Genomic DNA, 13,564 nt, shown 5'->3' on the forward strand with positions numbered 1-13,564 from the left:
TACCAATTTCTGTCTCTGTCCATTCCTACTCCTATAACAATATACCACAGGCTGGGTAATTTATAAACAATAGAAACTTGTTTCCCACATTTCTGGAGGCTGGCAGTCCAAGATCAGGCATCTTGACACTGACCAACAGGTTCAATGTCTGGCAAAGGCCCATTCCTCACAGATAGTGCCCTGTAGGTATCCTTGCATGATCAAAGGTGGAAGGCCAAAAAGGGGAGGCAGTAGTCTGCAGCCTCTCTTCTAAGGGCATTCATCCCATCCATGAGGGCGGAGCCTTCCCAGCCTTATCAATTCCAGGGTCCCCCCTTTCAAATCCATCACCTTGTGGGGTACAGTTCCAACATGGGAGTGGCATCTATACCCACCCTGGTTCTTCAAATGGAGTGAGCCCCAGAATCTCCTGCAGGGCTTGCTAAAATGCAGACTGCCAGGCCCCACCCCCAGAGGGTTCAGCAGATCTGGAGTGGGGTCCAAGAATCTGCATTTCTAACAACTTCCCATGTGATGCTGATGCCACTGGTCCTGCAGTCACACTAATTTTTAAGAACCATTTTATAGATGATTTTGGATCACTGCCATCAAGTCATCTTTTTTGAGGAACCACAGAGCCCTCCCTTAACAGCCATTTTAATATACAGACAGCAGGAATTTTACACACATCCCCATGGTCTGCCAATCACTCGGCTCAGGCACATGTTTTGGGTGCAGCCATGCATCGCTACTGTTAACAGCCAAATGTTACAGAGCAAACTGAATGCCGGCTGCTCAGTCCTTCAGATCCTCAACTCTTGACATTTCATATTTCACCACCACCTGGAGCCTTCACTCCACCACACGTGATGGGCCATGTGACCTGCCCAGCTACAGTTGAGGAAGGACAGGGTCCTGAGAGGTGACAGGACCTGCCCACACTCGCTTGGCATCTTGGACTGAGCCTTACTTCCTCTGCATCCCATTTCTAGTTAGGAGCATGGATCCTGGAGAGACCACGGACCCCAGGGTCACACAGGAGTAACTGGTGGAGCTGATCTCACACCAGGTGGTCACCTGGTTCCTTACTTCCCTCAGGACTTCTGGCCCCTTCACTAACCAGCCCCGGATGCTGTGACTTTCCAACTGCTGCTTCTGACGACTCTAGTTCCTTTAGGTACTCCATTACTATCACACTTGCAAGCAGTTATTTCTCATCCCTGTTCAGACACAGGCATGCCCCCAACAGCCTTGCTCCTCACTTCACGCATGCTGGGAACTGCTGCAGCTTCAAAGCTGAGTAACAGTGTCCCAGGAGACATCCGACTCGCGCCCCATCCCATCTCCGCTTCAGTAACCGGGCAAGGGACTGCCTCGAGTTTGCAGTTCTGGCAGGCACAAGGGTGTGGCAAGCACTGGCTGTCAGTGGGTCTCAGAGCCCCACACTCCTCACAACGAGTTGTATCTACCCCTGTCTTCCCTCGGCCTGGAGAGCCCTGTTTGGCAGAGGCCCTCCCAGCAATGCCAATCCTGTGTTCTTCCGTGGTGTTCAGAAATCAGTTATCTATGCCCATGGCTGGGCATGGTGGCTCACGGTGTAATCCCAGCACTTCTAAAGGCCAAGGCAGACAGACCACTTGAGGTCAGGAGTTTGAGACCAGCCTGGCCAACATGGTGAGACTCTGTCTTTACTAAAAATACAAAAATTAGCTGGGCCTGGTGGCAGGTGCCTGTAGTCCCAGCTACTCTGGAGGCTGAGGCAGGAGAATTGCTTGAACCCAGGAGGTGGAGGTTGCAGTGAGCCAAGATCGTGCCACTGCACTCCAGCCTGAGCGACAGAGCAAGATGCTATCTCAAAAAAAAAACAAAAAACAAAAACAAAACCCCCCCACAAAAACAAGAATTCAGTTCTCTATGTCCAAAGAGCTTCCCCCAGACGCTGTGTATACAAGAGACTAGGCTAAAAAGTCACGCTTCCATAGTTAGAGAAATGCCCTTCAGGTACACACTAGTGAATCTTAGAAGTAAATTAGCTCCTCCAAAGTCCCAGCAGAATATGGTTTGAGGAATTCCCCTGCCCACAGCAATTTGGGGGCCTCATGAGTCAACATTTCTCAAATACATTCTTCAGTATTTAATGTGTAATCTTGGACCAGGGACCTAACCTCTCTGTGCCTCAGTTTCCTCATCTATATAACAGGGGCAATAACAGTATTTACTTAAAAGGCTGATTGTGAAGATTAAGTGAGCTCATGTGCATAACTCTAAGGATAACTGGCAGAGGGAGCCACAGGGTCTGGCTCTGACAATGATGCCGCTCTGATTATTACGGAGGTCACAAACTATGTGGCCTCATTTATATCACTTAGAGTTGTCAGTTATATGCAAATTAATGAAAAACAAGTCTCTTTCCACCAAATGGCCAGGCACAGGCAATGTGCTTTTCCTGCAGAAAGGGAAGAGCGGGGCCCACCCCTACCTGGGGGTGGGAAAAGAGGGGAATGAAAGGACTAAGGGGGTCCTTCTAGGACCTACCAGGTCAGCTCCCTCTCGGAAGAAAGCCACAGCTGAGCAACAGCCCCACGGTCAGATGGAGCAGGCGGATAAAACAATTGCTGTCTAAACAAAAGAAGCAGGGCTGCCAACCCCACACTTACTTCCAGGACGGTCCATTGTTCAACCACAATCGCATCATAGCCCTGTATGGTTTTGCTATCTTCTGTGGAAACAGCTTCAAAGATGAATACTCCATCTGTTAAGCCATGTAAGGAATCTGTGGAAAAAGAAAAAGGCGGGGTGGGGGGTGGTTTGTAAACCGTCTGTGGCAGAAGTCTTCTAAGCAGCAAACATTTCCACTGCATTCATTAATAATCCCAATCAGAACATCTTTTCAGCATGTTAATTAAAGAAGGCACACACAGCCATAGAGTGTATCTAGCCCTATCAGAATGAATGAGGCTAATTTACCTCACAGTTTTGAATAATATCCTTGATTTATGAGCCCAAATTTCATTGTTAGCAATCACCATTTGATTTCACGCGTCTACCTTCCTTTTCATGCTCCAGCGTCAGGATGCACTGGGGAGAACTTATCCAGGGTAAAACACAGTCATTTAGAGACAGTTTTTAGAAGCAAACTATATTTAGGTGAGGGTTTTTTTTTTTAAAGGGAAGAGATATAACACACCAGATCTGAGCTTGTCAGATGCGTTCTAGATGCGTTGATTCTTGGAAGTTCACATGATGTGGGCTGCTGTCCAGACAGCATTTTAGGCAGCTCTTGTCAAGTGGTGGAATGTGGGGAGAGGGAATTTTCCCAAATAATTTACCACTGGAAATGTTTCCCTGGGCACTGCTGTAGTCAAAGTACCAGGTTCTGAACTCTGTACGATTCGACAAGTATACATGAAATGTATAGCATGATCAAAAACTATCTTAGGCAATGAGGGTACAAAGAAATATAGAACAGGCTGGGCGCAGTGGCTCACGCCTGTAATCCCAGCACTTTGGGAGGCCAAGGCAGGCGGATTCCCTGAGCTCAGGAGTTCGAGACCAGCCTGGGCAACACAGTGAAACCCTATCTCTACTAAAATACAAAAAATTAGCTGGGCGTGGCGGGGTGCGCCTGTAATCCCAGCTACTTGGAAGGCAGAGGTTGCAATGAGCCGAGATAGCACCACTGTACTTCAGCTTGGGCGACAGAGTGAGACTCTGTTTCCAAAAAAAAAAAATACAGAGCAGAGTCCTTGCCCCTACAGAATACACTAAGGGAAGCACCTTTTACCCCTTTGTTTGGTACATGGCTCCTAAATGTCCTAGGCCCATTTTGATAAGGGATTTGGGGAAAGAAGACTGACTTAGAAGCAAGTGGTTTGGGGCTGGGCTGTATCAGGAAAGGTGATGTGACTCTTTCAAGGGCTGGGTCTCTCATCTGTGGGATTATGGACAGACAATCTCTCTTGGTTCCCAGATTTGATGCTATAAACACTGCTCAATCATAATATTATGGACTGAATTGTGTCCTCCTAAAATTCGTATGTTGAAGCCTTAACTCGCAATGTGACTATATTTGGAGACAGAGCCTTTAGGAAGGTAATTAAGGTTAAATGAGGTCCTAGTCCTCCTTTAACTAGGGTGGGATGGGGCCTTAGTCTAATAGGACTGGTGTCCTTATCAGAAGAGGAAGAGAAACCAGAGCCCTCTCTCTCCCTCACCTGGCATGTGTAAAGAGGAAAAGCCACGTGAGGACACAGCAGGAAGGTGGCTATCTGCAAGCCAGGAAGAGAGCCCTAGCCAGAAACTGAAGTTGCTGGAACCTTGACCATGGACTTCTAGCCTCCAGAACTGAGAGAAAATAAGTGTCTGTTGTTTAAGCCACCCGGTGTGTGGTATTTTTTTATGACAGTCCTAGTAAACAAACACACATACAAACCACATTTCAATGACATGCTCTTTTAAAAGGACAATTTTTAATAGGACAAATCCATAATAATGTGACCTTTTTTTTTTTTTTCCTCCACGGGGAGGAAGGGAGACAAATTCAGAAAGTCCCTTGAATCACACTGGAGTTCCTGGAACTCCCAGTATTTTCTAGAATCACAAAGAAAAAGACTGACAGATGTGAATATATAACACTATTTAGCTTTGGCTCCCAACAGACCCCATAAACAAAAGGTCATCAACATGAGAAAATTATTTGCAACAACAATAACAAAAATAAAGGCTAAGCTCAATATTTTTATATGTAAAAAGCTTTTACAGATAGTTAAAAATACTAAAACACCATTAGAAACAAAGGACATAAACTAGCAATTAATTAATTCTCTCTCTTTCTCTTTCCATGGCCAGTAAACATTGAAAAACAATTGCAATCTTTTTTTTTTTTTTTTTTTTGAGCCGGAGTCTCGGTCTGTCGCCCAGGCTGGAGTGCAGTGGCCGGATCTCAGCTCACTGCAAGCTCCGCCTCCCTGGTTTACGCCATTCTCCTGCCTCAGCCTCCCGAGTAGCTGGGACTACAGGCACCTGCCACCTCACCCGGCTAGTTTTTGTATTTTTAGTAGAGACGGGGTTTCACCGTGTTAGCCAGGATGGTCTCGATCTCCTGACCTCGTGATCCGCCCGTCTCGGCCTCCCAAAGTGCTGGGATTACAGGCTTGAGCCACCGCGCCCGGCCGCAATCTCTTTTTTTTTGTTTGTTTGAGATGGGGTCTCACTCTGTCTCTTAGACTGGAGTGCCATGGCACAATCACGGCTCACTGCAGCCTCAACCTCCTGGGCTCAAGTGATCCTCCCACCACAGCCTCCCCAGTAGCTGGGACTACAGGCACATGCCACCACCCCTAGCTGTTTTTATTATTTGTAGAGATGGGGTCTCACTACATTTCTCAGGCTAGTCTCGGACTGCTGGACTCCAGTGATCCTTGGTCTCCCAAAGTGCTGGGATTACAGGCATAAGCCACTGCTCCAGGCCTCAACTTCATTTTTATTTAGCAAGGTGACAAATTTTGAAAAGAAAATTCTCACTGCTGGTACAGGTATGCTGATATGGGAAAGTTTGTAGTGCTTAAGGGAATTTTAACTGTACAGTCTTTCTAGAAAGCAATTTAACAATTTTGCAGGATCTTGCCACAAAAAGTCCATCCTCTTTCGCCCAGAAAGCGTACCCTTCTTGTCTATTTTGAGGTAATAACCTCCAATACCATCAAATATCCATCTACAAGCATTACTTATAAAATTACTTAAAGACTTAATCTAAATGTTCAACAATCCAAAGATTTAACCATAGAAAAATAGTTAAATTTGGAGATTTCTGTATAACACTAGGCTGTCCCTAAAAATATCATGGGAATTTAATGATTCAGAAAAATGCTTTAGATACAATATTATGGAGAAAAACTAGGATATAAAACTGCCACATGAGCTCAATATGGATTTTTATATTAAAACGGTTTAGACAAACTTTAAGGAAATACACAAAATGCTAACAGCAGTTACAGGTGGTGGAATTACATACAATTTGAGTTTTCTTTTATATCCTTCCTTTTCCATGAGGTTATTAACAAGTTAAATCGGGTGTAACACAAGTAAATGGACAACACAGATGACAGAGAATGTCCTTTTTCTCTCTACAAGGCTCTTGAAGGCATAACTAGAATCAAAGAGTTTTGTAAAACTATGAGGAGATGGATATTAGTATAATCTAAATAGAAAAACTTTCCTTAGAGGAGTCTAAAAATGGAAGATAGGGCCTCAGAAGGGTGAGTGACATGTTACTGGAGTTCCAGTTTACGCTGAATAACCTTCCAGCCATTCATTATGACACCTACTGGGAATCTATTATGTGCCAAGTAGTCCTGTAGTCACTAGAGATCTCACGAGCAGCAAGACAAAGTCCCTGCCTCCATGAAGCTTACCTTGCAGTGGAGGAGGAAGACAATAACACCATGTCAGAGGTGACAAATCCTAGAAAAATACCAAGTGGGCCAAGGTGAGAGTGAGAGTGGACACAGTGGTGGTGGCTATTTTTGAAAGAGGCATCAGGGTAGGGCTCCCCACTTTAAGTGAACTAAGCAAGCAAGGAATATGGATGCGCAGGGTTTGAGAGTTCCAGGAGGAAGGGACAGCCAGCCTGACATGCAGAGTAAATGAAGGACAGTCAAGGACCAGGTGAGCAGCAGAATCAGGAGAGAAGGTAGTTAAGACTAAATTGACTGGTGGGGAGGCCAGCCACTTAGGGCTCTGTTCATCTGACTTGCTTGGCCAATGGGATATTAGCAGGTGTAATGCAAGCAGAGGCATAAAAAGCACATGTGTGGTTGAGCTTGGCCTCTTGTGTCTTTGCCATTACATTGAGAGGGCATGCCCCAGCTAGCCAGTTGGTTCTAGGGAGATGAAGGACAAATGGAGCAGAGCTGCCCCAGTGGAACCCAGGTGAGACCAGGTCTGCCTCAACAGAGCTGCTCCAGCCAACCCCAAAATCTACCAGAGTAAATTGTTACCATTGTAAGCCAATGAGTTCTGAAGTGGTTTGTTACACAGCATTATTGGAGCAATAGCTGACTGACACAATGCCCAATCTAGACCTAAAAACAAGACCACGGTACTTTGCTTAGCATGGGTCCTTATTCCAGAATAATAGGGAGGCCTAACCGGTTCAACAAAACCATGGCTGTAAGGGTAATGAGCACAGCAGCCTTATCCTGATATTATCCCAACATAAGGTAATTCTCCATTTCAAGTAAGAGCCCTATGGGTAAACCAATAACACGCTCCAGCTTCTTGTTTCCTATCCGGAGAGTCTGTTATCAAACAGCCTTGGCAGGTGCTAAGCTTGCCTCTCTCATCTGCTTTGCTGAAAAGTTTCTCCCATGTGCTTATTCCATGGCCTCCTAAGAGACATGTTTCATAGGTGATCAGGGAAAAACAGCTGCTGTACAGCTAAATCACGTCGCAGGTATTTTGGGGTCCAAGGTGAGTATGGACCATAGTCCAGCTCACTTTTTAAGTTCTGGGTAACACTCCAGGAGTCCATCTGGAGCTCCTATCACAGTAGGGATGCCCTAAGAGACCCCTTTGAGTAAAGCCCTCCCAAATCCTGACCTGGGCATGCTTGAGACCAGAAGACACTCAATGATTACATCAGGATTTTATCAACACAGCACACATTTCCTCAAGACTTCTACAAAAATATGTTACATCAAATTTCCAAAGCCTCTACCTATAGATCTTCTCAATGGAAAACCTCCAAGCCCTTTAAAAGTGCCTGCCATGTGCTTTAAGTATTTAAGTGCCTAATTCAACATACATTATCTGATGGTGTTTAGCCTGCCCATGGCGAGCATGGCAGAGCTGAGGTCCAGATGAAGGAAGGGGACACTCACAGCCCATCCAGACTTTTTCTCCATCTCCTGCTGGGCTTCCTCTCCTTCCTCCTGAGTCAGGCCTGGGAGCGGGGCTGTGTAGTCAGCAGGGAAAGCTACAGCTAGCTTGGGGGCATGAAGGAGGAACACACCCACATCCACCCACCTCATCCACTGCCTGCTTCCCAGTCTCCCCACCTTAGCCTAATCCTCCAGTATTCTGAATCCAGAGCACTGATTCACCTACTTAACCATGAGGCTGAAGTTCAGAATGGCTGTCAAAATCTGGTTATCTGTAACAGCAAAAAAGTCAATGAACCACAGAGAGCAGACAGCTGGGCTTTTAAAGAGTCTCTTGTTTTGACGGCCTTGTCCACTCCTTGTCTCCTCATTACCTTCATGGCTCAGCCTCACTATAATGTGCACCGAGTTGGGTATAAATAGGTTTATCTTAGAGTGAAGGCTCCGATGTAAAAAGGTTAAACTGCCCTCCATCCGTGGAAAACATTCCATTATCACTGCATTTTTTATTAAAGTGAAGATGCTTCCCTACTGAGCACAGAAAGCTATCTGCCCTCATACTGTATAAATATCTGATGCTGGTCTTTTGGTAAAAGGCCACCTTAATATTCCAAGCTTATGACTTACAAGAAGGATGTGGGAAAAGGAGATTTGTCGTATTATTTCAAGAGGTAAATTCTATGAGGCAACCACTGTTCTGCAGCCTCTGAGACATTAAGACTCTGTCTATCAAGCTAACCTTCAGGCTCAGCCCTAGGGTGCTATGCTTTGCCAAAGTCTAGCCTGAATGTGCATGCCATGACAAGCGGTCAATGCATTTGGCCTATTTTGCAGGGTTAAAAACAAAGTGTTGCTATTCTCCTTTCAACAAGCTAGACTGGACTAGATTGTCTACCCTGGAGTAGCTGGCATAACAGATGCTCTTGACTCTCTGAGGGCACCTTCTCTCGATCAGAGGCTGCAGTGCTCTTGGCACCACCTTGATTCCAGGATTGGCACTGGCCAACTGCATAAGCACAATTGCACATGCAGTCATATGACATGTGATCCCATGGCAAATGTAATCACTGCTCAACCAATCCCAGGTAACGGTGCCATGTTGCTTCCCAATTACCCTGCAGCTAAGTTGCTCTATTAACCAAAGAATGAGCAAGGTACTGCCTTCTCTTGCTTCTTGAACACTCACTGCTGCTCTGGGTCTGCCTGCCTTTCTACATTCTCAATTTGAGGCACTGAATAATCTAGAAAAGATATTACTCCTCTTCAGCTAGAAAAGGGTTAGCTTGCAAGTTGCAGCACCATTGAACTGACCAGATAGGGAAGAAACGTTCTGATTCAGTGTTAGCTGGATGTGAGGCACTCTGCCAGGTGCAGTTCAAGGCTTTTCATTGAATCCTCCCCAAAATTCTGTAAGAGTTGTCATTCCCTTTTAGTGGGTAGACAACCGAGTTAAATGATTAGTCCATGTTCATATGAAATACAAGGGCCAAACCAGATCTGAAATGTGATTTCTTTGATCCTAAAACCTACCTGTTTTCAATAGACATTTACTGAGCTACTACTATGATGAGGCAGACCCTGTTTGAGGAACTGGAGGTAGGTGCTAAACAGGCTAGGTTTCTACCCTTGCAGAGCTGGTGTTTTCTGATCACTGCACCATACTCTCTCTGCCTTGGTGGTTAGGATGAGATTTCATTCAGGGCACAATGAGATGGGCTTTGGGCTTCTGTTTGGGGCCACATCTGTACAGATGCCATGCTGTCCTATATGGGGCAAAAAAAAGAATAAAAATATGCTTGTAAATGGCTAAGTTATATATATAGCTGTGTATTTGACACAATGGAATAGCACACAGCAATGAGAGAAAATGGTCTGCAATTACATGTAAAAATGTGGATGAATTCCACAATGACAAGTGTATAAAGTTTGTATACAGTTCAAAACTCATCAATAGTGTTTCAGGTAGGGACTGCGCTTACCCCGGGGGGATAGAAACAGCGTGGGACATGCAGGGGCTTCTAGGGGCTTGATCTGTTCTATTTCTTGATCTGTGTGCTGGTGACATGGATGTGCTCACCGTGTGAAAAGCCACTGAGCTATATCCTATGATCTGTACAATTTTTTACGTGTGTGCTAAACTGCAATAAAAATTTTTTAAAGGTGTCCTATGGACACATGAGAAAATGCATTTAATGGCATATGTGCAATTTAGCCCCTACATTATTAAGTGGCTTCTTTGAAACAGAAGGCCTGCCTGTAACCACTAGGCCAGACATTCCTGGAGATGGGTGGTGTCCCAAGGGAGTGGCTCTCAGAAACACCTGCTGCTACTTCATTCTCCCTCTTTTACCAGTCCCACCCTAAAACCTGCCGGTTCCTGGTGAAACACTCCAATATCAGCTTTTCTCCTCATTGCCACTGACGTTGTTGAGCATCATCCAGAATTATCATTAGTCACCTTCTGAATACAGGCACTGTGATGTTAAGAAAGTACAAAAAGTAAGGACCTGCCTGGGGGGTTGGTTGTGAATATGTCTATATAAAATGTACACCCCACATATTTAATACATATTTATTTAAACCATGTACATGTGGTTTACATATGTATTTTGCAAATATATGGTCATGGAGGATACGCTAGGTGTCAAAAAAGGTGGTATAAATGCCAATACCAAGTGTTAACTTGAATTTAGATGCAGCTGAGGCACCGGAGAAAGTCTCAAGGGAGACCGAATCTTTTTAAAAGGTGGGAACAGAGAGACATCTGGGTGTCATGTGACCCCTATGTGATGCAGCGTGGAGAACACATTGCCTGGAATAGATTCTTGTCATAATTCTTAATTTATCAAGGCCTTAGAACTAACTTCCAGGTTACGAGAAATAGAGGTTGGAGAAATAAGATCAATGACACCATGAGCACTGATCAGATGAAGCATCATGCAGGCCATTCTGCAGAATGAGAGGCTAGGTTCCTTTCAAGCAGTCAGAGAAAGGAAAAAGGGCTCTTCTAGGCAAAAAGAGAAGTGAGGATACAGTCACCGCAAACGCTGACTGTTGCTGGAGTAGATTCTGGTTTGGACAATCAGCTGCAAAGGCCATTTCTGAAACAAAGAGATGGAGGACTGCCAGGGTAGGAAAAGGGCAAGGACAGGCCAAGGATATGAGGAACGAGGAGCAGGAGTGGGCAGGGTGGTGGGGCAGGGAAGGCAGGGCAAAGAGGGTAGTTGGGGGCAGGGGATAGGACAGAGCAAGAGGAATGCTGGGCAAGGCAGGGCAAGAGAGATGGTGGCGGCAGCAGCAGCCTCAATGGCTGGTGATGGCCAGCAGCAATTCTGCAGGCCCAGAGGCCTTGTGAAAAATCAGCCTCCTCACTGGGTCTTCAGGGTTGGGCAGCCTCAATCTTACCCTGAACTCCTGACTCCCACCCAACTCCTCCACAACAGCCAGCTCAGCTTGGGGTCTCTCCTCCTGGTCTTTCCCATCCTCTAGAAATAGAGAGCCTGGCCTTCATCTCACTGGCCGACATGTTCCTGAGTGCCTGGCTGCTCTGCTATGTGGCCCCTGGACTCATTCTTGCTTCCATCGGGTCCTGCCACCTCCCTAGAGTGACCCTGGAGTCCTCCTCTCCCCACCAGGAGAGCCGCCAAAGTCCCGCTGGGGGCCACAACTCCTGCCAGCATAGCCACGTCTTTCCTCTTCTATCCCGCCTACCTCATGGTCCTTTTGTCTGCCTACTCCCTTCTTTCTTCTGCCACCTTCTTGCTCTTACTAGCCAGTAACCTTGACAATGACATAATGTCTCTGTGCCTCAGTTTCCACAGCTATAACACAGGCATAACAACGGTACCTACTTCACTGAGGTATTGCGAGGATGAAGTCAATGCTAAGTTTGAATTGCTGAGCCCAGCACCCACACAAAGCACCCGCTAGGTGTCCACGGCCATCACTACGCCCCTCCTCTGTGCCCTAAGCTTGCCAGAGCTCACAGGCAGAGCCTACCCCAGCCCAAGACACCTGGTGATTCTAAGATGTAATGAATGACCCAGGGAGAGGAGTCCTGGAGACCATGAGCAGGAGCCCAAACTTGAGGAATGTACAAGTCTTTCTATGTCCTGGAGTGGGAGGCATGGGGAGGGGAGTAATGCCTCCAGAACAGAAGCTCTGGAGTCTGCACTGGGTAATTTGGGCTGAAACATCACCTTGTTTATGGGACAAAGTTCTCATGAGCTTTATGACTCTGTGGAAAATACTTTGGAGTATAAATCTCTATTTAAGAGTCATGACTGGTGCCTTTCCAGATGGCAAACAGCTTAAAGATGTGCTTCTAGCTCTGCCAGATTTATTTGTAAGGACACTAATTATCTCATTAGAAATAGGTTCCTCTTATGATTATGATTAGCTTGCCATTTTTTTTCTTAATTCTGGGAAAAGAACACACACGTATTTCATCCCTGGCCAACGGAAACCTTGAACTTTTCCAGAGCAGAAACACCCTAACCCAGTAAGCATTACTCCCGGTCACACTCTCCCTCCCAAAAGACATAGAAAGGGTGAAATTGTGTTTAAAATCAGAGTGGGTTTCAATTCATTTTGTTCTGAGAATTTTGCAGCCCTCCCTGACATAGATACGAACAGCTATGGTGGAGCTTTAAGATATGGGCTGCATACAGGAAGATGCCTGGGCCCTGTGGAGGACTTCATAGTTGCGCTTGCCAGGGGAAATTTCATGTTCTGTCTTCAGGGCAGGAAGAATGAATTTAATGCGGTTAAAGCCAAGGGAGGCTATAACAGTATTTCAAACACTCAAGTCAAATCTGAAGAAAAAGCTGTCTAAGTTGTCTGCGTTTCTGGACTCCAGGTTGAAGAGTGGGGTGACGGGGAGTAGAGGGGCTAACTCAGCCCTGATCGCCAAACCATGACGGTAGAGGAACAGTAAATGGGTTTGTGAACGTTCCAGGTGTTCTTTCTTGGGGGTCTTAGGGCCCCTGACATGCTCAGGCAGGGGGGTCAAAGAGAAAACCTTCCTTTTGATGACCTAGTTTTCCTAAAAGGGGAAGAAATTCCAAGTGGCCACCTGGGTATCCACTATCTCCAGCACCTCCCTATACACCTTCAACAACTAACCATCAGTTTCCGAGGGAGGAATGTAAAACTATGCACGGCCACAGAGAGCATCTGTGGGCACCGAGAGGGGATGAAAGGAGCCACTGTTGCCACAACCCAAGACAGGCAATGGGGTGTCCCTGCAGGAAACAGGGAGCCAAAGGTTCCTCCCTGGCCTCCCCTGACACTTGTAAGTCAGGCTGTAAACATCTGTCCCAAGTTGGCCCCAAGCACGTACCGCGACTGGTGTTTTATCAAGCATCTCAAACCAGACTCTGACAATCCCTGGCTTTGGGGGACTTTGCAGGTACCCATGGAGGGCTTCCTTGTGTAGAGAGAGGTTACCCACCTTGCCACTAGGGCACAGAAGTAACCCTACATTAGTTGTATTAAAGACATGATATTCTAGAACTGCACTGACCAAGTGCACACTGACCAGTGACCCTAGCCACTAGCCACATAGAGTTATTTAAACTTAAATTAATGAAAGTTAAATGAATTTTAAAACTCAATTATTCAGCTGCAGTATCCATATTTCAAGTGCTTAGTAGCCGCAGGCAGCTGGTGGCCGCCATACTGGACAACCCAGATACAGAACAAAC

General features: G+C 46.0%; 1 protein-coding gene across 1 annotated transcript in view; it reads right to left on the reverse strand.

Annotated features, from left to right (window-relative positions):
- The window catches only part of RFTN1 (raftlin, lipid raft linker 1), a 203,248-nt gene that overhangs the window by 39,359 nt on the left and 150,325 nt on the right, over positions 1-13,564 (reverse strand). Inside the window, exon 7 of the mRNA XM_011933708.1 lies at positions 2,637-2,752. Within this exon, the coding sequence (XP_011789098.1) occupies positions 2,637-2,752 (116 nt within the window). The remainder of the gene's footprint in view (positions 1-2,636; positions 2,753-13,564) is intronic.

Source organism: Colobus angolensis, unplaced genomic scaffold, assembly GCF_000951035.1.
Source record: "Colobus angolensis palliatus isolate OR3802 unplaced genomic scaffold, Cang.pa_1.0 Scaffold129, whole genome shotgun sequence".
NCBI classification, from domain to species: domain Eukaryota; kingdom Metazoa; phylum Chordata; class Mammalia; order Primates; family Cercopithecidae; genus Colobus; species Colobus angolensis.